The sequence below is a fragment of the Verticillium dahliae genome, genomic scaffold (genome assembly GCF_000150675.1).
Source record: "Verticillium dahliae VdLs.17 supercont1.28 genomic scaffold, whole genome shotgun sequence".
NCBI lineage: Eukaryota > Fungi > Ascomycota > Sordariomycetes > Glomerellales > Plectosphaerellaceae > Verticillium > Verticillium dahliae.
The window spans coordinates 145,830-170,607 of record NW_009276942.1 but is presented as its reverse complement, the minus strand read 5'-3'; the positions used below and the strand labels follow the sequence as shown (position 1 = coordinate 170,607).

Here is a 24,778-nt window from a genome sequence, read left to right as displayed (position 1 = left end):
GAAGCGAGGATCAAGAGCGGATGAGACAGGCGGCAGTCGGCACTCGTCCCAAAGGTCTTCCATTTTGAACGCATTGAAAGAAAATTCCAGTAGTAATGTTTGATTGAATCATGATTTCTTTTTAGCAAGACTCTCGAGGATGGACGGGATTCTCCATCTCCAATCTGTCAGCCTCCATATCTCCATCCTGTTCGCAGGTTAATCAATGCCATGTCGACATGACTTGCTCACCCCTTTTGGCATCCATCTTGACAAACAATCGTCGATCGACTGGGTCGCCATATGCGGTGTCGGTCGCCTCCACTGTAGGGCAGGAATTTGTCGCTATACTCCACAACCATGAGCACCATGAGCCCACCAGTTTGTGCCGCCCACCATCGTAGCTTCGATCGTCTAGTTGGTTAGGATGATGCATTGTGGTTCTTACTACAATACTGCATTGACGGCAGTTCGAATCCGCCTCGGAGCATTTGTTTTGTTTTGACGGGGTGCTGTTGATGATGCTGGGAAAATGTCTGCCTGCCAAACGTGATGCACCCAAAAAGTTTTTGCACATATAGGTAATCAACAATGTGGTAAATGTATGATCCGAGCACAGCACGTGTTTTGACATGTGTCATATTCGAGAGATTGTCTACAGATCTTGTGTATGGCAACCACAATGGGATTTGTGCGTTTACCACATCCAGTTTTCCACCAGGACACAAATGCTCAAGCCTAACAGAAAATCCTGCAGCAGTACGAACTGTAGCAGTTCCAGTCCCGCGAAACAGCGCAGTTGATACCATCCAGAGCGCCAAAGCTGCAGCTGGACACCGAAGATTCGACTTGAATACAATGGGCCACTCGACCGCCTGCGTTATTGGCGTGAAGCTCCCCCGACGCCTCGTCCCACGTGTACTTCCCAAATAATCAGCTTCAAGCTGTGGCGAGAGATACCAACAAGGAGATATTACATCCAAAACCTCGTCACAGTTGCAAGGGTTGCCGGTCGAGAAGGAGTTACGACCGGCTTTTCCAGTCACATTGCACTGTTCCCGAATCAATATACTGGCCTGATTGTACACGGGGGTTGACTCACGCCTTTCTCACACGCCGTCTCGATCTGAACAGCGACTTCGAAGGGTGGGATCTTATGGTTGCCCTCGCCATTGCCTCCACCCTGGGCTGATCCACAGTCCATGAAATAGAGGTGCCAGTCGGTGGCGACTGTGGTAGCAGAGCGGCGAGGAGGGTGACGCTGAAGATCTGCATGTCGATGGACAAGACACTGTCGAGGGGTGGACTTGTCGTTGTTGCTGTTGTGTTCGAGGGATAGCGTAAACTCTCTGAAGATGGTCGTAGTGATTCGTCAAGCCACCATCTTGTATCTCTGATATCGGTGGCCTAGATCTCAAATTTCGGGTTCTGTCATCGCTGACGCGCTCACCTAGAACATGTTAGACGATGTTCCGGTGATCTATGCTAGGCTTCGCAACGGTGGTCAATTTAGTTACTGGGCTTGGGACTAAGGCACTCCTGCCAACAGGATACTATCGAGTGACGCTCTTTTGTTGTGACGTAGTCCGTTTCGTGCTTCAGAGTAGTCTTGTGCCGCGTGATGATGCGAAAAGCCCTTCTTGCAGCGATTATACTGGACGCTCTTTGTCATTCTTACTGGCCTATGATCAGGATCAGAACACTCGATCTTCATCCTCGTTCTAAGCAACAGCCTGTTCTCTCAATGCTACCCCAGGGCGGCACCATGTTACAAAAGGAGCTGGCACTCCGGATGGTGCTACCAAAATATGAATGCTACTCTGGGACGCCTGCCTCTGGCAGGATGACCAGAAAGTGCTAGATCATCCTGATGAGGCATGTCACTCTGAACTTGGATCATTCAATACCAAGATACTATCAAGCCCAGGCCAATGCCGAACATCGTGAGTCTCAACGGCTGCCTGCAGGAAAGCAATGCACCATGCCGCTACCCGGAAGAGGAACTTTGGATCGTATCTATGACAACCTCTTTTGGTTATCTCTTCTAGTCTCGAGACTCACGCAGCCTGTTATGATTGTCAGCTCCAGTGAGCACATGCCAGTGATGACGCCACGAGAACGATTGCCTACTTTTCGATGATATTCAGGTCTTATAGTCATCTGTTCGTGATCAGTTGGCCTGAAAACAAGAGGACGCAACAGTTTGTGATAGCCAGAAGATTTTGATTGTGCTTGGCAGCAGGGCACACACTGTTGCAATCACGATCTAAGCATCACAGATAGTTGGATATTTCATAACGCAATAGAATCTCTTCTTCCGTGTTTATCTTGAGAACTTCTATGGTATCTGCTGTTGTCTTTCGGCTCTGTCTGCTCTGCTCTATCGCCCAGGCAGGCCCGATCTACCAGCGACACCCCTTTCTCAACTGAAGCCCTTGCTTTTTCAGGCCTCGTGATATGTATAAGGATATTCCCCAAAAGGCACGTTTTTGTGCCACGACGCGAAATTCAAACTCCAAACTCCAAATCTCAAAAACCTGCCAGCCCTCACTCTGGCTTGGGAGGGAACAATATTATCCACCGAGCTTATGTACGATAAACAAACTCCAAGCCAAGTGCGTATACTACGACGCAGTCGACTCGCGTCAACTACTCGCCCCTGCGGCGCTTCGGTCCAGGTGCCTGAGTCTGGGAAGGTCGGATATTCTCAAGGCCGCGGCTGCCACGAACGGTGCTCTGGAAGAGTGTGGCTCCAGTGGCATCTGTGATACCAAGGCGCTCGTCGATACTCCATTGACCGTTTCGTGTGTTGGTCTTGATGGCGTCGGCGCCGGCCTTGTTCTGAAGTGTCTTGACCATGTTACACTTCTTGTTGGCGGTTTTCCGCTAGTTTCGTCAGTTTGTATGATTGAGACAAGCTGGGAAATGGAGGAAGACTTACCACCTGCTCTTTGTGAGGCGCGGCAGCCACTCTCTCGACCCATGAGATCTGTCCCAGAGACTGCAGGATGAGCTTGTGAGCCTGTGTGATTACAAATTAGCATGTTGTAGCGGAACTGACGATTAGCCGACCTTACCCTCAGAGCCTCGCAGATGGAGTTCCACCTTGCCTCGAAGGAGGCGAACTTGTCCTTCATGAGCTCCGTCTGCCACCGGGCCACCTTGTGCAGGCCCTCTTGGGCACGGATTGCAGCCTCCTGTGAATGAAAGTTAGTTTGAGCTTGCACTACGATTGATGTTGGGCAAGTTGAGTAGTGACATACCAGAATCTCCCAGCAGAGAACCTCGATGTCCAGGTCGGACAGCATGCGGCCGATCAGGCCCTCGATCTTCTCAGTATTGGTGAGGCCGTGAGAACCAAGGATGTCGCCGATGCGACGTTTGTTTCTAGGCCTCAGTGCAGCAGCGACGGCATTGCCAGAGGCAGCTGCGGGTTCCCCATCTTGACCAGGGTTGGTGCCGACATCATCAGCGGCTTCGATGGAGCTGCTCATGTCCATGATGGCTTCGAACAATTGCCGAACACACCTTCGTTGGGCAGGAGCATCCTGCCTGATCTCGAGCTCCTCGTTGGCAAGGCCTGAGGCACCATTAGAGAACGCGTAGTATGCGTCCTTGAGCCCTTCGAAGTGTTCAAGACTTCCAACGTAACCTTGACATTGCCCGAGCATTGGAATCTGAGCTCGAGTCTTGATGAACTCTGCTGGAGCAAGCACTTGCACCTGAGCCACCTCCGGAGCCGGGGCTGCGTCGCTGACATTCCCATAGCTGCCCTGTACGTTATCACCGGTCAAGAGGGGGTCAATAATCTCTTTGGAGAAAGAGTTGGGACCGGTGACTTGTATGGCAAGAAGTCGAGACAGCATGGGGCCAGTCCCCGAATGTCCAAGCCCGAATACATAGCAGTGCTTGGCAAACAACACCGCCAGCTTCCAAGCATCAGAGCGATTCTTGAGTTTCTCTTCAAGGTCTACCAGAATCTCTTCGGAGGTCGGGTAGTAATCATTTTCCTTCTGGAAGAGTTTGATGGACTCTTTGAAGGTCGGGTCAGTAGCAGTCACGATGGATTTTGGATTAGAAACTTACCAAGCATGAGACTCATCCGTTGAGCTTCCTCGTCGTTCTTCTTCAAGACTGTTTGAGCCTCCGATTCGAACTCTCGAAGAACGTCGGTGTGTATATTAGCCTGGAAAGCCCCAGGTTGAGTCTCTCCGGCTGGGTTGCCCTGTGATGGTGTTGGGTCTGCGTTCTAGACAGGCCGTACATCATCAGCACCGGCAAGGGACTCCGTTGATTGGAGGACTTCGTCTTCTTCGTAGACGTTGAGCCCAAGCGTTGCAGGAGGATCGGAGTATTGGCCGTGGTGAGACATTGCTGAAGCAAGCTACACAGGCTCGGAAGGTCTTCTGCAAGAGGCAACGATGAAAAGCTTAATGATTAAGTAATTAATGCTTTCGTATATGCAGCAAGCAATATTAATGATCTTGTTGATGCAACAAGGCAAAGCCAGAAAGGGGTTGATGATTAGGGATGGTTGTGGATGGAGGGGAAGAGTTCTTGGGTGTGTGTGGTTGTAAAGCGAAGGAACAGCGAGAGCCTGACCACAACGAAACTTTGCTTATGGGCATGGCCCACCTGGCGCGTAGACCGTGTGTGGAAGGCGGCCTCAGGCCAACGACCGCATAATGTCAACAAGCCCTATGCGTGCGGGCCAGCAACCCCCATACTTACGTGTCGGCAACCTGGCACTGAGGCCGCTGACAATAACAACCTTGAACGGTATTGCACAGCTATTGTTGCTGACTTATTCACAGGTGTTCTCGGTTCATGGCTGGAAACAGGGTGGTACTCTCGTCCGAGAACATTCATATTGTTCACAGCAACATGCCTCTTGTTCTGTGTAGCTTCTCTTCCTCGAAGGGGGCTAAGCAGCATTAGTCCTCTTCATCTCTTGTGACAGATCCAAAGTCTATGAAGCTTTAATTGTAGACGGCCGCAAATCATCATTGTGACGAGTTGCTTGCTAAGTTCTGATTGCGGATGCAAATATTGAAACTATTGAAGCAGTTCTATGCTTATCAAGCTGTTTGCCACGCCGCAGTATTTTCAATAGCCGTTTACCACTAGCTATGACGAAGTACAGAGTATAACGTCCTATCAGTCCTGCAAGCTTTGCTGGAGGTCCACGCCGATCATCACGAATGGGTTGCGGATGTCCTGACAACTGCCCGTCTAGTGATTCGCGCATCACCCACGGTGTCAAACACAGGAACTGCGTACGAAACCTTGCGGCGCATTGCAGAAAAGATCAGGTATTTGAAGCATGCTTGTAGGATTCTGATATAGAACTGTGTAGTTGTACCTTATTCTAAGGCTACGAACAGCTTTTCCCGATTGCGAGAGCCACTCACGGCAGCTTTCGCGGCCACCCCTGAGCAGCAACAGATCAGTCGCGAACAATCCTTCTGCTCTGTGTATTTCTACCATAATCGCTTTCTCTCCGCAAACATTGTTACAACAAGAACGTTTTCCAACAGCTGAAAACAACAGTCGCCCGCAGTTGTTGCTCTCAGCCGCAGAATGCTGGCAATCATAGCCTCTTAGACTGGCAAGGACATCCACTCATCCTCCTTACTCCTCTCCTTGCTCTTCTAAAGTAAACTTTCTAGTCTGCTAACGTGCAAACCTACTCAAGGAAATAGCATTGCATAAACCTTTCCCTTCCGACAAGATCAGACTGTCGAACACGACCAGCCAGCTGCCCAAAGCCCCTCTTGCTCAGAGTATGTGGGACAAGCCCATCAGGACCATGACCGATATCAAGAGGCTTCCCGTCCGTCATGATGCAGTCGCGATCCAGATTCGGCTCTCACGAGGAGGTTGATGACTGGCTCCGTGTACAACACTATAATATACCCCAGCCGGCTTTATTTACCACGACCAAGAGCTTTGCCCTGTAGCACCAGCAGGTGCGGACAAGATTGATATCACGTCACATGTGACACCGGTCCCATAGCTAAGGCGAGACGCTCTCGACGCTACAGATGGCAAAGAAGCCACAACTCAACTACCAGAGCAGAAACACCATCAACAGCCTGGCGCAATAGCAAGACAAACTCCCCGGTCCATGAATACAGCTGACCAACAGAACCTAGAGGCGCCAACGCCACAGGAAACGAATCATCCGAATCCCCTTCAAGCAGAATAACCTGCCACCTCCCCGAATGACTCGAAAGAAACCCCACAAACTAGCGGACAACCTGAGTATGGCTACCTTGACGGTCAAGGGAGCGCCGCGGCGCGGGCGCGTTTGCCCATATGGGGGCTATAGTGAAACCGGGCAGGGCAGAAAGGTGTGGTGTAGCGATAAGGTGATTGAGGGTTAGCTGATCAGGAAAACGGACATTACCTAGACTCGTCGTGAGTACCTCCAAGGTGCTCACATCATGAAACCTACACCACACGTTCGAGGACCTATCTTTTTATCGAGTGACTGCTTCATTGCCCTGATCAAAGGAGGTCTACACTGGCTCTACTTCAATAGTGTCGTTGAATATGTCGCGATCAGTATCATACCCAACCAACACCCTCCTGGACGACGAGTCTGCCATGCCTGTCTCAGTTGCAAAGGCACACGCGCGTCTCGTGCTCTGCTGTGAGATGGATCTTCCACGGCCCGTCCTTCATCGAGTACGAACGCGAGAGCTTGGCCGTCAGCCTCCCCGCCTCGAACAACGCGAGAATTTCCCCTCCTCCAACCGAACCGCGATCGAGGCTGGCAGGGGTTCCCTATCGCGGAAGACCGTCAGGGCTTATTCGTATACTCCAAGGAAACCCGCCTGAAGCGATGGGTACACCCCACGTCTTGCAAGGTCCGGACCCATACCAGTACCGCGAGCCTCTTGTATCACGGGGATGGGGGCGGAGGCACCTCGAGGATCGCGCACTATCGACGCGTCGAGAATCTATTTCCATCCTTCTGGACCCAGTTCTGGGCAGTGAGGTAGCACGTACACTACTGGAATGCGACCTTGTATCGTTCGAGATAGATTGGGGGGGGGATTCGATTTGTAGCAGGGTGAAGAGGTCTTCCACACGTTGTCCGCAGGCAATGGATTATCGGTATGGGTTCGGAATACATCTGAATACTGGCCCTCCATGATCCTTGTATATACGCTCTCGAAGCCCTTAGCCCCTGACTGGCCCATTGTGCCGTGGCTCCGCAAGAGGCTCCTGACAGGTGGGGGGAGTTTGATGGACAGCAGGAATCGCAGAACGATCTCTACGTTGGAAGTCGAATTGCGTCGGAGGTGTGCACGAAGGAAAGGCCATTGCCACTTCGGTGTAGCTTCGTCTGGGTGGCCTGATTTCCAACACAAGAGCGACGTGGCGCTCGAAAGTATCATTGTTCGATGACATCGTAGTGGTGAAGATGGGCTTTTGCTCTGATGGGTACCAGAACTGATGCGAAAGCTGGCGATTCTACGTTTATGACGATCAGCTTCGGAAACAGACTTGATCGAGATGGCGGTCTGCGAAGCCAGTCCTGGGGATGCTTGCAATGATTTGATTCGGGACCCATATTACTTTACTATATGGCGGCTTGCCATTGAGCTGTGTCCGATACGTGATGACGCGATAGAGGGCCTGGTATACCTAGAGCGATTGTTACTTGCGCTCTTCGTGATTATGTTCTTTGTAATTTGTCGGTTGATGGCTTCCCTCATTCTACGTTGCTCGAACAAACACTCTTCAAGCTTTCCTGCCTTTCAGAACACGAGCGAGTATGCAGAGAGAGCGAGAGTCAAGTCCCATCGCCGTGTATTAGACGAATCCCAATTTTACTATATTTCATAGCCGCTTCCTGTCGGCAGTACGTTCGGAACCATCGTTCGTAATACCCTCAAGCGGGTGCACCACCTGCACCTGGCTCCGTGCTTCCGGGCCAATCCTTCTTCCCTCACTCCGTGGGCCCAAAGTGGTCCGCATAAACAAAGCCTTGTTGAACGTAGGCATCTCCCTCCTCCTGTCCTTCATCGTTGTAAATCCCCTTCTCCTTGTCGACTTCCTTCCGCACGTCGCCACCCAAATCAATTCGCACGAGATTGCCGCCAGTGAAAATGCCACAACGCCTAATGAATAAAACACAAGAGGGCCCCGCCGCAAAGGGCAGAACGCTCGACGATGCGGAGCCATGCCAAATATGGCTGTAACTCGCTAGCGTGGCCACACGCAGGGCACCGGTCATAGAATCGTAGGTCAATGTTTCGTAGCCTCGGGGTATGATGTTTTTCCCAGATCGTCAGATTTTTCGTCACGCTTTTGTCTTTTCCTCGTTTCGTCTTTCATGACTCTTTTTCCCTCCTTGCTTTTTGCTCCATTACTCGCAAGCCATGACCGACTTTTCGGCGCGGGCGCGCATATGCGTTGCGTGCGTCTCCAGGCATCGGGCCATCAAATGGGTGACTACGAAGTGGTTAGCAGGAAAACAAGATGTAGACATGTTCGGCCAACTCACCTGGCCACACGGCGGCTTTGTCCAGCATGTAAGCCGTGACGCGCAAGACTTTTGCAGCATAGCCCGTGTGATCGTCCATCTGTACCGCAGGAATGTTGCCATTGACGAGTTCCATGTTCATCTTCATCTCAGCGGACGCAAGTACCTCCTGCACCTTGCCGATGAGCTTGACATCCTCCTCTTCCAACAACATGATGGCTGGCACTTGCGAAAGGTCAACATCATCCTGGCCGAGGATGCCGAGGTAGCGGCCCACACGATCCTGGAGCGTGGCAATCCATTCGGCGAGGACTTGAGCACAATCAAACGCACACATGGCTGACTGGAGGGGCAGCTCCTTGCTGGTGAAATCGGCAAATGTCACGCCGAGTTTGTCAGCCATGGCGAGCGAGTCGGCTGCGTAAAAAGCCGCCTTCCGAAGATGCTTTTCCCGACGCGAGGTAGTACGACTGGATGCTTGAGGAGCCTGCGCTTGGCTGGGAAACTTGGTAGCCGCGAATTCGGGTGAGGCAGACTGCTGCGTGGCAGGCGATTCAACAAACGCGGAGCTTGCGACTGAGTTGTCCGATGGATCAGTGCCGTTAGACTCTGTGTTGGAGGCAGGCGAGTGCTCAGCATGTTGGATGATCTCGCTGCCCCGCGAGAGTTCCTCGGCCATGGCGTCCCAGTCTCGCTGCCAAAACTTCTCTTTAGACCGAGAGAGATTGACGAAGAGGCGCACGTATGCGAGGTCGAGCAGTGGGATTGCATCGGCGGAGAGGGGTCCCAGGCCAAAGGGGTTCGGTCGCTCAAGGCTGTGATTCGGGTTACTGGCCCAAGCAGCCTGCCACGCCTTGAGCGCGGGCTCGATGTGGCGGTGCATCTTCTCAGTCTCCTCGTTGGTCCAGACTTTATTGTGGTGACGTTGCCGCGTCTCCCAGATGTAGTTGTGGAGAGCATTAATGAGGATTAAGCAACCAAAAGTTGAGGGCCTGAGATGAGATTCGCCCCCATTTGGGCCCGACGGTTGGTTAAAGGCCTTCTGCTGCTTTTCGTTGGTGCGTAGAAGCTCGCCGAGCGACTCGTGAAAGGTTGTGCGGTTATGGTTGGCACTGCGAACGCCTCCCTTGGCCGCAAAGGCGGTGCTGCTCTCGGCAGAAAAGAATTCTTCATCGCAGGGTAGGTCGAGCAGGATCTCCGAATTGGTCAGCGCGGGAGTGTGGTTGTACGCTGTCACCAGCAAGCTGGAAAGGATGAAAATGACGTAGAGGGTCCGTTTGCGCTCCTCCATCGTCTTCCATTGCAGCCACTCAACCTGTTCCTCCATATCCGACTTCATGCCGTTCCAGTCTTCACTCATTTGAACCTCAATTTCAGTCGGCTCAACCCGGATGGGTCGGAGAAGGTCAGCAGCCTGTGCAAGGCTCACGAGAGCCGCACAGTGGGTGGAGGCGATGTCGCTGGCCGTTTTGTCACCGCAGTTGTGGCCGTAGACAACGTTGAGCAGCATGGCCTGGACCAGCCAGACGGGCGTGTGCACGGCACTTTCAGGGATTTGCGAGTTCGCATCAGAGCCGGGGGTGCGTCGGAAGTCAGCCTTGCGTACATCGGCCTTGCGGCGCTCCTCCAGGTAGAGCTGAATCATCTTCTTCGCCATTTCGAAAAGGTCTCGCGACTGGGTGTGCTCCATCTCGTAGAGAGCTCCGATGGCGGCCATGGAGAGAATCAGACAGCCGCTGCCACCAACGCTGTTAGAACGGCCTGTTGTGGACGACGACGACATCTCAAATGATAGTGTGGGGATATGGAGAAAGGGTAGATGAGGATGGAATGACTGCAGATATGAACCAACATATCGCTGCAGATCCTGCGTGCTGGGCAGACTCTTCACGTGGTCTGGAAGGTTGGAGACGTTCTGGACGCCTGGGGACATGGGCGATCCGGGAGTAGGAAAGGAGTACTTGCGACCACCGAAAGGAGAGCACTGGGACAGAGCGTTCACGATTGCGCCGCGCGTGGCCTCGGTAATGGTTGACACCGGGGAAACGCCATGGTTGCCGCCGTTGAGGGATGACGGCGTTTCGGGCCCTGTGTTGTAACTTAGTGCCTGGTTGAGATTTTGTGTGTTCAGGCCCTGTACGAGAGAGGGGCTGAGGGAGCTCATGGAGGGCGGCGGCGTTGAGAAGTAGACGTCGTTGGGCTTTTGCTGGGGTGGCTGCGGCGACATGGGAGCACCGTTCAGCAGGTCCGGAAACACCGAATTGGTCAAATCCATAGAGAAGGGATTGGGGACCTGCGGCGGGCCCATGACGGCGGGCTGCCACATGGATGTCGTTGCCGCCGAAACCTGGTGGTTAGACCCATCGAGCATGACATCGCTTATACCGCTGTGACTGTTGGTGCTGTTGGCAGACGGACTTGACCCGTCGACAGCATTGTCGGCCCCCTGGAAGGACATTTGATGTTCGAATCCGGTCAGCCAGTCAAAGCTATCGTCAATGTGCTGCGTGGTGTTCATGTCGTGCATGCCGTCATGCATCTGAGGGATAAAGGGTGACATGGGGTCCAGAGCCATGGACTGGGGCGAGTCGTTGTAATGAAGAGCATTAGGGTTGATGGTAGAACCAGGCCCGAACAGTAGGCCTTCAAAGTCAAAGTCTGTATTGAAGGCCATGGGAGGTGCCGTTCTCAAGCCAGAACTAAAGTCCATGTTGTTCATATTATTCATGGCATGGGTCTCGAGCTTTGGCAAGCCGTGCTGAACGCCACGCTGGCCCATGGCGGCTGCCATACCGGTTGCCATACCATTGGGCATGCCGCCATAGCCGTGATCGAGGCCATGCATGGGCAAATTGGCCAGGCTGGGGTGACGACTGTGGCCGTGGGTGGGGGGGATTCCGCGGGCAACCTGGGCGTTGGCAGCTGCCATCATCTGCATGGCGCTGCCGTCAACATGACTGATGGTGTTGGCCCGCGGGCGCATGGCGGCCTGGGCATTGGCGGCGGCGGCTGCGTGAGGTCCGGCAACGCTGTTCTTGCGAGCTCTGCTCTGTCCGGGCGCGGCGGCACCGCTGGCGCTTTCACGCCGAGCACGAGGTCGGGACGAGGGCGTCGTGGTCTGATGCAACTTCTGCTGGTGGCGCAGCAACAGGTCGCGACGGGCAAAGCATCTTGTGCACTCGGGACATTCGAAGGGCTTCTCCTTTGTGTGGGACCTCTCGTGACGTTTCAGATGCTCCAATCGGGCAAAGGAGCGTTGACAAGTCGCGCAGACGTGAGGGCGAGGTTTGTCGGTCTTGGGAGGGGGAAAGTTGGCCGGCGCCTTGGTATTCACAGTGATTGACGAGGCTGTTGGAATGCGGTCAGCGGGCGCTATCATGGCGAACTCGGGGGCAGCATCATGGGCGGGGAGGAGGGGGCTCTGCGATAGAGAAGAAGCAACGGGAACAGGAGGGGCACAAGCAAAGGTGGCGGGGGGTTGGGGGGGAGGAATTGGAACTCAGGCTCTCGGCTCATACCATTTTCGTCGGCCACAGCTGCGGCATTGTTGGTAGTGTTGGAAGCAGCGACAGCGGCCATGTTGGCAGCAGTTTCGACCTTGATTGCGGCTTCGTTCATGGTCATTATTTTCGAAAGGTCGGGTCGCCGCTGATGCTGTGCTGTGTGCGTCGTTTTGGAGGGGCAGCAGGCAGGGAGGCGGGAGACGGGAGGCGGGAAGCGGTAGGTGGGAATCGGGTGGGCGGCGGTCGTCAGTCAGTCCAGTCAGTCGAGCCTGTGCAGTCGCTCGCTCGCTCAATCAATCGTGCGTGGTGGGCTGCTTGAGCGGGTCGTGAGGGATTGGGAAGGCGGGGGGCCCTTCAGGATAAGAGAGCGGAGATAGTGGGAGCCGACGAAAGCATGCTCTTTGACGAGATGGGCGCCTGGAGAGAGAGAGAGAGAGATCGTGATCGTGCGTCGTGTCGTAACTGTGAGCCTTCGAGGGGGGAGTTCGGGTCTGATCAGAGTTGAAGCACAGAATGTTTCCCGCAACCGAGAGCAATTGCTGGTGCTTGGAGAACAAGAGAGGAAGGGAAGGAGAATGGGAAGGTCAGGTCAATCAGCTGGCAGCGTCCGAGGAAGGACAGCAATTGGCCCAGTCCGGGGAGGAAGGAGGGTACTTGGGTACCTAGGTACGAGGGCAAGGTCGGAAGGCAGAAGAGAGGAGAGTGTGACCATGTCCCGGTCGCAGTGACCGTACCAGAGGCAGGTACTCCGTGTGTATGTGTCAAGCACACACGTCCCATTCCCTGGCCCCTTCCCGGCCCCGGACCACATCCTTGCCTTGCTATGGGCGATACCGCAGGCTGCACCGTGCGAGTCCATCCCGCGATTGCCACGGGGAGTGAGAGTAGGGGCGACCCCGGCTGCACGTTTCGAGCTAGCCTGATGGTGGGCACCGCCGCCGCTGATGGCGATGCTGTTGGGTGTGGTCTGGCAAAGGAAAGCATGATGATCGAATAAGACGGACGCGGTCCAGTGCGAGCCCAGGAAAGTGAGTTCCAATCCGACCAAGCATAATAGTGATTATAACAAGGCTTTTCAGTTTCAGGCCTTGAACCCAGTGACAGCGTGCTGTACATGTAAATGTACACGGTACAATGTACAGTACTGCGAGCGCGGGAGGTGTACATGGTACGAGCACAGCCAGTCGCGACCAAGTCCGTACCCCACTGCCCAACCGATCGCCCTTGCCAACAATGCCGGTCGCGATTTAAGCACCGGAGTATTCGATCTGTCAGCGGTTATTCAAAGAAGGGGGGAAATCACCCAGGTAAAAGGGCGTGGCAGCGAGGTGCGACACACTGTGTGTGCTTCCCTCAATCTATCGAGTCTCGTCTCTCGTTCTGGCGTCTTTCCTGCTGCTGGGTGGCAGCTAACCAAGTACATAGGTACCGAACGCAGCTAAGCACGCGTCGGGAAAGTGAGGTCCAGCCAAGCGTTCCATTTTCAGCACAACAAAGTCGCTCATGACCAGATGACCAGGCGGCTCCAGCACGGCACCATCAACAGAGGCCTACCCTAACTGGGCACATCCAGGGCCCCGAGGCTCCATCGCTCCATCTCCAGGGCTTGGGGGCTCCAAGGCTCTCTCGCTCTCCCTCCCTCCCTCTTTACTTGGCTTGGTTAGGTAGGACTCTCTTCTCCTGGAGTAGTGCGTCCAGATGGCGGCTGGCTAATTAAACCCGAACCTTGCGACACAGACGGCGGGAGGTTCGCTGCCGAAAAAGGGTTTCCCCTGACTTTCAACCCATCCATTTCCAGGTTTGTTGTCGTGTCGTGGTCCTTGTCAGTCAGTACATGTACCTTAGACAGAACCTGTGGTGCCGTTCCGCAGAAGGAAGCACGCTGACCGAGCCCGACCGAGCGACCGACCGATCAGCCATCCAGTGGGTAGGCGGGTGGTCTGGGTACCTAGTCCAGGGTTCAACGGAGCACCATAACGCACCCTCGATCACACACAACTGCTTCTAATCAACCTGCCGGGTCATGGCACAATTCGAGTCGAAACTTGTCCGAAGCGAACAGTGACGATGAAATGGCAGCGCGTTGGCTCTCTGGTGGGGGTCAAGTGGCCATGCCGTAGGCCTCTGCCAACGATCCTGCTACTGGCGTCTACCTCGTCAGGCTTTGGTGGGTTCTCACCTCATATCACTCATCACTCACACGCACACCGTACAAGGAGGGACAGACAGGCATATCATGTAGTCAGCCACAGCCACGGTCAGCTCAACACAATACCGTGTGCAGAATTGCCGATGTGTTTTTTTGCATTTCTTTGGTTTTGCTCTGCTCTACTCTGCTCTACTCTTCCCTGTTCGCATCGTTTGCTCTGTCATGCGATGGTCACGGTGACTGCTTTCATCGCCAGACACTCATCAATACCCGCCCGATGGCCGGCAACCCACGCAAAATCCACGATGACTTGCATCCTAGCGGTCTTGCAGGGCGTCGTCTCTCCCAACTCCTGGTCGCTTCTTCTGCCTCTTCACACTAGTCACCACCCGTTGATGGGAGTCATAGATGTGGCCCAAGCTGCATGGAAGAGCGGCGAACAGAGGAAGCCGCATATTCGAGGCCCGAGTCAGTGCAGGGGTCTCACTAGGAGCTATGGATCACCCGACCTATGCAGGGATACCTCGTAGGGGTATAGAAACCTCATCCGGCCTACTAAGAACCTTACCCGACCTATAGGGTACATCGCCTGACCTATAGAGTACCTTACCTAACCTATACGATATCTAGCTTAGGAAAATATTATATATATAGGAATAATATATAAGTATATTTTAATTTATCTAATATAAATATAGACTTTATAGACTTATAAATAAATCCTAATTAGATATTAATTAAACTTATATATCCTAGATTATATCTAGAAACTATTTAGATACTAATTAAGTCTAATTACGATAGTACTTTAATATCTCGAATGAATTATATTATAAAGAAGAAGACGTTTTTCCGAGTCTACTTAATATAGAGGGGCTTTTCGACGACGAAGACCTTTAAGATATTAAAGATATTAATCTATTTAATAATAGTAGCCTATTTATAGAAGCTATAGTATAATATAGATTTACTTTATATATAAGTATAAAAGAGCTATAGGGGCAAGTCGTTTACTAGCTTATAGTTAATCGGCCTAAGATTCAATAACCTATATAAATTAGATTAGGTTGCCCTATTAATATTACTTGCCCGACCTAGTAATATATATAGGGGAGGTCGCCTAAGGTAGTCGATAGATCGCGTAATATATTAGCTACCTTATACTGTATTTACTACTTAAAGTGAGATTATAGTAGGTGGGGTGAGGTTTTCGGTAAGTTGGATGATGTTTCTATATCCCTGCAAGGTACCCCTGCATAGGTAGGTCGGGTGAACCATGTTCACCTCACTAGGTCGCTCTGGTGTCTGTAGTGGCTGCCAGCGCTCTGATTGAGCCAGGCTGGCATTACAAAGCCTGCTAGCCACATGAGCGCTCGCGCCTGCATGGGAGCCGACCCTAGCCCTCGCATTGCATCGCATCACGACGTGCTGCAGGACAGTGCGCTATCCTCGGTGCACACTTCCCCGACCGTGCGTAATGGGAGACTATACCAGGTCGTATGCATACTGGGCACACACACACATTGACTGGTTTCCATCTGGGGTCAAGGTCTTGCATCCTGAACAGGAGGAGCTCCTGCCGTGGAAGTAGACCCGGCCGCAGCTGCCGTGTTGTCAATGACGAAGGAGGTCGTTGCTGTAAGGTAGAGTGACGATGATACAGAGCATGGTAGCAACGTACGTGCCTGCCTCCTTCCTACCTCACTTTTGCCTGCAACACGATGACGACACACAATTCGCTCCTTCACAAACTTTTGACGGAAGCAGCGTTCGTCCAGATGGCGCCTGCCAGGTCCCCGACAGCACGCGTGGGGCAAGAACCCATTGCTGGCTGTCTGGCCTGAACTGACCTGGACTGCGCTCTACTCAACCTTTCCACCAGACTCCAGCCTTGCTACCAGTTGGCAGTCTACGTACAGGCAGATGCGTCGCCGCCATACTTGCAATCGGGCACAGAAACTCGGATTTGACATCGTCCTAATTTGCATCTCGAGGGAGTCGTCCTTCTTCACTGCTCCAGCCAGTACAGTTCTATCCGCATGCCTGCCACCCGTAGATGGCCAGTTGGGTGGGGAGGCAACACCAAGCCAGCGGATTGAGAGACATACCACTCGCCAAGCGCGCATCCGCACCGCCTTGAGCTCATCTGCAGTAGGCGCGCGACATGTACATCAGTGCACACATTCGAATGTTCACAACATCTCAACAAAACCGGGGCACGTTGTGGTTTCGCATTACTCCGGCGTATCTACAGTACTGGAACGGGCTCCGTTCGAGTCTCCTTGTTTCGCAATCATGGCCTGTTTCTTTGACCCCCGAGGCGGAACCACCTTTTCTATCTTAGGTGGGCTTACCGTCACAGCAGCAGCATAAGATCACCAACCTCGGGCGGTGGGCGGATCCGCATATAATGCCTCGAGCGATCAGAGAAAGAAAGAGCCGCAACGCAGTGACGACAGCCGTTTCACAAGTGAACACAGGGTTTGTGCGACATGTCCTGCATACCGCTGGCCATGCCGGTTCGTGCTATTAATATTCCTGTCCAGGCCTACCGACCCATCCATGTGCATGTTTCTACCAACATGTCACCTCAGGGCGAGGCCTCGGCTCCGTCCAACAGCAATCTCTACTATCAAACGAACAACAGGCACAGGTACATAGACAGTGCCATTCTAACTCAGCTCAACTGTGCGCCGCAAACCAGACATTGGCCAAGGGTCCGCACTCCGTTGTTACGTCGGTGGAGCCCTCTTGCAGCCACCATCTCAGGCCACGCCAATCCAGACCTGATCGAACACGCAATGAATCCCTCCCTATCTGCAGGTCAACGGATTCGAGCTTGGCGTCAGCGAATGAGCCAGCCTCCCAGCTTTCTGCATGGTAGCCCGGCAAGCTGTTGACAGAAAATCTGGCACTCTTAAAATCACTCTTATCTACCAACTAGTCATTTTACCCTCCATAGCTACCACATCCCTCATCCGTTACGGCATTGAATCAATCCAGTGATTAACACGTTCTGAATTTATCCATAAAGGTATAGCCCCTAGGACCCTAGATTTTGTAGGTGTGTTATGGTGTGGAAAATCGGTCATTTTGGTGGTTGTAGTGGTGTTGTTAGGTGAAGGATTTTAAGAGTGCCAGATTTTCTGTCGACAGCTTGCCCGGCGAATCGCCCAAGAGAGGCCATTGTCACAACTCGACCACCCGCCTTGTAGACTGGCGAAAGGCTCGCTGCGTCCTTGGCCAGCAAATGGAAGACGCATTTCGGAACATTCACCAAGCCTCTGAAAAAAGCCCTCGGACGATGCGGGTTATAGAGATCAGACGATTGAGACGGATCATGAAGTCAACTGGCAGTCCAGCTTTTTTGAATAACCATCGTTGCATCGTCGACCAGGACCTGACTTATCTGCAGTTCAAAAGACCATCCTTGCCACCAACCCTTGCTGCATGTCCGCGTGATGTTTCAGGCACGCTTACCCAAGGCAGAGCAGATACCATGTACTCCTGAGCTCACAAGTCTAATGGATACCGGCAGTAGGCAGGGCATATCGAAACGACCCACGACAATACCAGGCACACACTGAGTTTGGTATTCTTAACAATGGCCTTCGGGGTAAGCAACGGGCGGTTGGATTCCGATTCCAAAATCGATTGCCCCGTACAGCCGATCAGATTACTTCACATCATGGTCGTCGCTGAATTACTCATCGCCTTCGGTATGGCGCACACTGAGCATGGCGTTGGCGTCGTGAGCAAGCATAACCCTCGAAGCCGCGACTCAGTCTGCCAATTTCCCCTTCAGCCACCGCACTCTGGCCGAAATGTAATTCGTCAGGGGAAGAAGTGCCGAGCTTCGAGCTTCCTTTTATGCTCTCTTCTCCAGACTGCTTCCCCAACTTTGCTAAATTACAGGAGTTGACTACTTTGCATAGCGCGTTGCTTCGGAGCCCGATCATCCTCGCTTGGCGGTCACGGACCTCTTCTCCAGTCACGTCGTCTACTGTACAGTAGATCCGTGAGCCATCAAGTAGGGGCCAATCTCCATTCCCGACGAGGTAGCTCCTGACACTGACGTGGGCTGCTCCGAATGATCCGCCCACCAGGATACCGCTCTTCCAAGGGTAGCTCTTACTAGTGTGTGGCCAGCCTCAAGCTCACGCGCCCATGGGTTGGTTTTGTTAGGCTTTGCACACCGACAGACGGGCCCACTTCTTGTCTCGCTATCGAAACACGGCACGATACGATGGCTTTAGGTCTCGTACCTGGAAGCTAAATGTCCTCCCACCTCATTCCTTTGAGAACCTTCCACGCGCCAGCTCACCGGAACCTGATGTCTTACAAGCATCCGGTACGCAGGCTGTGCCAACTAGCTGGCGTCCGCACGGCGATCTCATGAGCCACATGCGGGGGCAGACCACAAAGACCTCAAGAGGTAACGCGGAGAGCATCTATGGTCATTATCCTTCAGGGGCAATGTTTCGGTATCGCGAACCAGGGCTAGACGGCACCTGGGTTTTCGTCGGAGCCATTGAATTGCACCGGTGTCGCCGACTCAACGGCATCAAGAACACCTGACACCCCCCAAAAGGCCCCTGGCAACATATCCGTGCAGCACCACCCACCCCTGTCCTTCCCCGGACTTTTTAACTACTCTCGGACCAACCTCTGAGCCCGGTTCTTTGAGGAAAGAAATCTCGTCCAAAGACGTTGCCGATCGGTGTTGAAAATAGCCAGAACTGTTCGCCAAGGATAACACACTCTTGAGCGGATCAATCAAAAGTCGGTCACTCGGGAAAAGGGTCTTCAGACTTGCTTGTCAGTCGTCAATCCACTCGTCGATCTGCAGACGGCGCCGGAAAAAATCTAGTTAGAAACTTGACGTCAGCCTCGGTTCTCACACGTCGACCTGCTTTACATTCATGTCCAACTGCCAAGAGATTCGCAGACAAATCTGTTTTCACAGACAGGTACGACGCCGTGATGCAAGATGATTTGCATTGCATTTCAAGGGAACAATATATCCTGTTGAACAGACTCATTCGCCTGTCAGGGCACGCTTGCTTCGGTCTTCACCGGCCGGTAAAGCTCATGACGATAGTGAGGGCACACACACTCTTTCTTGGAAGCCCCCCCGGACACCAGCAACGCTTTGCCACAATACAGGCAACCCGGCTAAACGCAGGTCATCAAGGGTTCGCCACCAAGAATGCGAAATCTTTCCTATTGGTCTGCGTTTCATTTCAGTAACCTTCCCAGAGCTTCCTGTCTTGTGCATTGCAGCGTGTAGACTGCAGGATCATGCGGCCCACACACATACACACACACACACACACACGCACAATGTAGCATCTCGGACTTGAAATTCAAGTCCCTGGAGACACGCATTGCCCCGATCACGACCGTGATGCATATGTGGGAATGCTTTAGATTCAATTGACGCTTCCACGGTCAACTTGCTGATTAGGTACCAAGTGACGCAACGTTGCTGTTTGTCCACACCCACTTGCCGTGGCCTCAATATCCAGCCGTGCAGCATGGCGTTCCTGGTGACTCGGTCAACTGCGTCTGGTCTTGTCAGCCCTCCCGAAGACTTGGAGGAAAAGTCGACGAGTTCCTTCACTGCGAGAGCATCTGACGACGATGCCCCCACGAACCATTCATTCCAAGCGCCTGCGGCGAGAGCCATACCAAGTCGAGCGAATCTTGGTCTCCACTAGGCGGGGCACGGCTCGAAAGGTCCTCCTGCGTCGCATTCTCGTCCACACACGCGCCCACGCACGAAATGCGCGCACTATCGCCAGATCCAATCGATGCCGTTCATGCCCGTGGGCCGCCAACCTCAGCCCACACAGTCAAACACAGTCGAGGCCCAGACGACGCGGGCGGCTGGGTCGATTGGGAGCGGGCCGGGAAGATTCGCCTCGTCGTTGCCCAACGGCCACTGACGGCATTCCCAAGGCTATAATCATGTTCGCACTGGCTATTCATACCACATGAAGGAGGCGATGTACCGGGTCTCGAACCTGCCGATCCTTGTTGATCTACATCTCGAAATCTGGATTTCGTCGCTTATTCAGATTCGACTTTGTCGTATCGGCGAGAGTGGATCCCGGAGGACGGCCGTCTGGCATCGCCACATGCGAGAGTGCGGATCGGCTCTTGGTAACGTAACGACAGTGCGGCGGACCACGACCTCCCATGTCGGCCCATTTCTCGAAGCCGACATTCGGTCCGGGTGTCCAAGGGGTGCTTATGCCCTCGGGTACCAACTTGACGAGGAAAGGCCGTGGCTTGGAACTGTACCGGAGCCTGGTCTGCAAACGACCACCACACATTAAAGATCATGTGAGGGCGCCAGTTGTCACAGCTCGTCAGCGACGACTTCCCCATCGCGCTGACGACAATAAAGCCAATTTTGGCTCCGTGGGCGATGAGGCGCAGTGCCCAGACATCGAAATCCCGAGCACACGGATCGCGACTTGTCTCTAAAGTTCAGGCCACGACAGCTCGCCGCACACTAAGGGACGCCGCTTTGCGCCAGGACTATTGCAACTGGATCTGTCGTCCCATGCCCCAATGAGCCACCATTCGGGGAGAAAACACCAGACGCCAAGGTTGCGTAGTTCCTTGCCACAGATCAGCCACACCAGCCACTGCGGGATCCCCTAGTTCACCGGCCGAGTCCTGAAGTTCATGTCCGACAGAGTTGACCGGCGGTTCGACGTCTACTCTGCCTTCTTGACGTGTATCTTCTCATGCCTACGACAATCATTGAGCCTGGTGAACGCTTTGCCGCAACTTGAGCACGCGAAAGGCCTCTCGCCAAAGTGGCTTCTCATGTGTCCCTTGAGGTTGATATTGCGCGTGAAGCTCTTGCCGCAGATGTTACACAAAAATCTGGCGTCTTCCACTCTGCGCGTTGGCTGTACAAACGCAGGAGGTTGGTCGCTTTCCTCAGGATGGTAGTGGCGGACGTGTCGTTCCCTGTCCTTCTTCGTAGTGAAGCCAAACGGCGCTTGGGTGCAACCGTCCAGTGGACAAGGGAAGGGCCGCTCGTGGCGGTTCAAATGGTGATCGCGCTCGGCTTCGGTCTCGAAGCCTTCTGAGAAGAAGTCGCAGGCCGGTTGACTACACTTGAACATCTTTGGGCCGTATGCGACAGCAAGGGCGCCTCGACCACCGACGGTAGACGCGAGGGCTTCAAGCACCTTTCGATTCTTGCTGAAGGCGTCGTCGACTGTGACCACGCTGACTCGCGGGTCATGATGCCCGCTCTTTCTGTGGTTATACACGTGCGTGTAAAGCGCCAGCAGCTTCGCGTGAGAGGCGATACCAGGAATGTCGTGCGCTCTCAAAACGGGCGGAGCGTCGGTATTTTGCGAAATACCAGCGTGATGAATGTGGAAAAAATTAACGAGGGCCCGCTCGAATGCCGAACCATACGGCGTGTCCTTGAGAAGATGCTTGCAGTCGTGAAGCACGGCTTCGAGGTGGCCGGCCCAGTTGGCTACAATGTAGTCTTCGAGTGCCAGTCGTCCCTGGAGAGCATGGCCCCGGCGGTCAACTTCAGGGCAATCAGGATCGAACCAAGGCTGCGACAGGTGGTCGAGACAAAAGATGGCCAAGTCGCATTGCGCTCGTGGCATCTCAATGTGCCTGCGATCAGATTCAACGTTAGCCGCGCAACAGGTACCGAGAGATTGCGTGTTGGCTTACATTTTGGCAGTCTGATGGATCAACTGAATCCTCGTTCCAGGGAGGACCTGCAGCAACGGTCGACATGACTGTATCAGTGCCTCCCACGGTTCGCGGTCACCAGCGACAGTGATTGAATCATGAGAACGGCAGGCGATGCCTCGGACCTCGTGCCAGTGCAATGGTCGCTTCGCACCGGACAGCCAGGAGAAGAGGGCCGAAGCCCGTTCCCTGCCACCTCGGAACTCCTGATCGACCCGCTGCATGACACCACTGAGTATTCTGGCATACCAGTCACCAGTGTTATTGTCGCGACTAGCAGCTTCCTGCAGCTCTGTTCGCGAACGCTGCAGCATGAGACTCTCGGTGGCGAGATGGGCATTGAGAAATAGACCTACCGCCGAGTAGCGTTTATCAGCAATCAGAAGCCATCAGAGTCACAACTTCGGGTCTTGGCTGACTTACCACCGCTCTGACGCGTCACCTGGTCCTGCAGCTGGTTCGTCTCGTCTTCGTTGAGAGGCAGGCCTGTGGCTTTCGCCAAGCGCACACCTACATAGTGGTGAATGTCACGAAGGTTTTGTGCTGGATCAATCTCCAACATGTTGGCTGCGTCGAACACTCTTTTCAGCTCGGCAGATGAGCGACTTGTGAAGAGTACACGCAGCCTCCCAGCACGCACCCCAGGCTTCTTGGCCATGTGCGTCAACAGGCTCACGACGCGCTTCGCTTCTGAGGGCTCACACGCATCAAGACCATCAATGACGATGTAGCGTCGCGAAGGGCTTTCCAGGCACAGCTCCACGAGGTCTCGAGCCGTCTCACTCGTGCTCAATGTGAGCTGGCCGCCGTTGCGCGCCTCGTCCAGCATTGTCGACAGCAGATCTTCTCGAGAGAGTAGCAGCTGGTGGAGAAGCCCCCTGAACACGCCGAGTGCAGTGTTGAGGTTGGCATCCCCTTCCTCGCAGTAGAAGAAGTGGACTTGTGAGGCTGGCGGAACCTCCCCCTGCCGCTGCAGAGAGACGCATTCCTCTACGAGCATCGAGGAGAGCACAGTCTTGCCTGACGAGCAGTTAGCGTTTTCCCGGCCTTCGGCAGGGTGCTTTCTGGCCGACAACTCACCAATTCCGGGCTTGCCGTGAAGCCATATCACAGGACTGTCAAGGTCCGGTGCTGTCAACCACCTGCCTATCTCGGGGCGTCCGAGCAGCCATCGTCCGGCGCCGGGCACGCTGGCCCTGGCGCGACAATACTCGGCGTGCAATGCATCGGTCACGGGGGACGCCGCTATCCAGCGTGACACCTCGAGGCTCTGCCGCTGCATGCGGTCGCGCGCTTGCGCGTCGAAATCTTGCCACAGGACTTGCCTTTGGACAGAGTACTGGTGCATCTTGGCGGCCACGGATGAACGATCCCAGACAATGTCTGACATGGTATCAGACGCGCGCCGCTGGGCCGCGGGGGAGCTGGAAGTGGTTCGAAACATGACTTCCTCGATCACGGCGGCGTGCATTTTAAGGCTCACAGCGATAGCCTCAAAGTTAGCCGCGAGACCTCGCCATGAGGGCCTGAAAGTTTTCAGCCAAGCTGTGCGCGCTCAATTCGTCAGTGAATCCAGCACCAAGTTTGAGGGATTGACTTTATGTAAGTTTTGTCTTGATATCCTATCAACAGAATCAACTTACAAGACCGGCCGAACAGTCGGGCCACGGCTGCTTCGAAGCGCAAGAGATCGTCGTATAAGCTCGACAGACACTGTCTGGTTTCTGGTGACTCGCGAAATAATACCTCGCACTCGTTGAAGGGCACAAACTCCTGCCCCAGCAAGTAGTACACGTCAAGGAGTTGGTCAAAGGCAAAGTCGTCTACACTAGCCGTCTATTTGCAGAAACGGAATCAAAAGAATCTTGTTAGTCTGCGTTGCAGGCAAGACGGGCGCCCTACCCGGCGGCGGGAGATACTACAACAAGGCGCACAACACACCTTTAAAAACCAACGGGTCGGTCCCCAGATGTGGGCCATGAGGGTGGTGACGATTTCGTCCGAGAGGAAACAACGCAAGGCCGAATCGAGCCCTTCCATGCCGGCGAGAAAGGAGTTGAGGCGCGGCAGGTTCATCATGGTGCGGTGGCGATCCTGGTCGGCCTGGATGGCGAGAATGTCGAGCTGCAGGTCGTCAAAGTTGGCCGAGGCAAAGGCGGCGCTCTGGCTCTCGTCCAGACATGATCGGAAGGCGTCGAGGCTCGCCGCAAAGGACTCTACGTCCCGAGTAGACGGGTCCATGACGGCCGCCGAGGGAAGTATTCGCCTGTTAGTGCTGTGGTGGTGGGTGGTGCAAAGGGGGACCAACGAGAACCAACAAGCCGATTCGGAAACGGCATCAATCAGTCCAGCAGCTTTCGGGCCCGGGAGGGGACAGCGCGCGCATCAACAGCATGCCACGATGCTTATCAACGGACAGCTACACGGAAGTGTCGGCGAGGCGCTGCGCAACGCTACGCTACGCAATGCGACACGCGCGAACGGGGGGGCATAGCGGGGGGTCTATCTACCCCTTCGGCAGGGAGCCGAACAGGCGGGGGGAGGATCGGGCGGACCACACGAATTGGGGCAGTGAAAAAAAATAAAGAGCCCAAGGTTACCATGAAGAGGGCGGACTGCTCAACTGCCGAGGAACCCGACGGTCTCGTTTACCAAGGCGGCATCCCTACGCTGGCGGCACTGAACATTCAAAGCATTGATTCAGTCTGCCGGCATGTTGGCAGCCATACGTGGCTTCACTTCATTTCAACGAGTTGGGATCGAGATGGCAAGGTCCGTCGGATTCAGGTGAATACGCGTGTGGTGCGGGTGCGCGGTCGCGGAGAATATACGCGGAGAAAACCAACAGTAGAGGTGAGGTAATGTAGGAAGCTTCCGTTTCTAGGCATCTGTTCTTACGGCAGACGAGGG

At 54.0% G+C, this 24,778-nt stretch overlaps 3 protein-coding genes and 1 non-coding gene across 4 annotated transcripts; 1 reads left to right on the top strand and 3 right to left on the bottom strand.

Annotated features, from left to right (window-relative positions):
• The first annotated feature begins 382 nt into the window (after nt 1-382).
• On the top strand, nt 383-469 carry VDAG_20255. Its single transcript has one exon. It is a non-coding gene; the product is annotated as a tRNA-His (tRNA).
• A 2,159-nt stretch (nt 470-2,628) lies between these two features.
• On the bottom strand, nt 2,629-4,351 carry VDAG_09619 (uncharacterized protein; the record flags this gene model as incomplete). Its single annotated transcript, XM_009658580.1, has 6 exons — nt 2,629-2,865; nt 2,921-3,001; nt 3,057-3,176; nt 3,243-4,012; nt 4,066-4,165; nt 4,244-4,351. The coding sequence occupies 6 exons, from the start codon at nt 4,349-4,351 to the stop codon at nt 2,629-2,631; spliced, it is 1,416 nt and encodes a 471-aa protein (XP_009656875.1).
• A 4,008-nt stretch (nt 4,352-8,359) lies between these two features.
• VDAG_09618 (DNA binding regulatory protein AmdX) lies at nt 8,360-12,094 on the bottom strand (the record flags this gene model as incomplete). Its single annotated transcript, XM_009658579.1, has 3 exons — nt 8,360-8,445; nt 8,498-11,824; nt 11,995-12,094. The coding sequence occupies 3 exons, from the start codon at nt 12,092-12,094 to the stop codon at nt 8,360-8,362; spliced, it is 3,513 nt and encodes a 1,170-aa protein (XP_009656874.1).
• Nucleotides 12,095-20,856: 8,762 nt separating this feature from the next.
• On the bottom strand, nt 20,857-24,109 carry VDAG_09617 (uncharacterized protein; the record flags this gene model as incomplete). The annotated part of the gene is made up of 8 exons (XM_009658578.1): nt 20,857-21,787; nt 21,848-21,894; nt 21,994-22,220; nt 22,292-22,457; nt 22,509-22,888; nt 22,949-23,394; nt 23,622-23,704; nt 23,810-24,109. 8 exons carry the CDS (start codon nt 24,107-24,109, stop codon nt 20,857-20,859), a joined length of 2,580 nt encoding a protein of 859 aa, XP_009656873.1.
• Between the last annotated feature and the right edge of the window lie 669 nt (nt 24,110-24,778).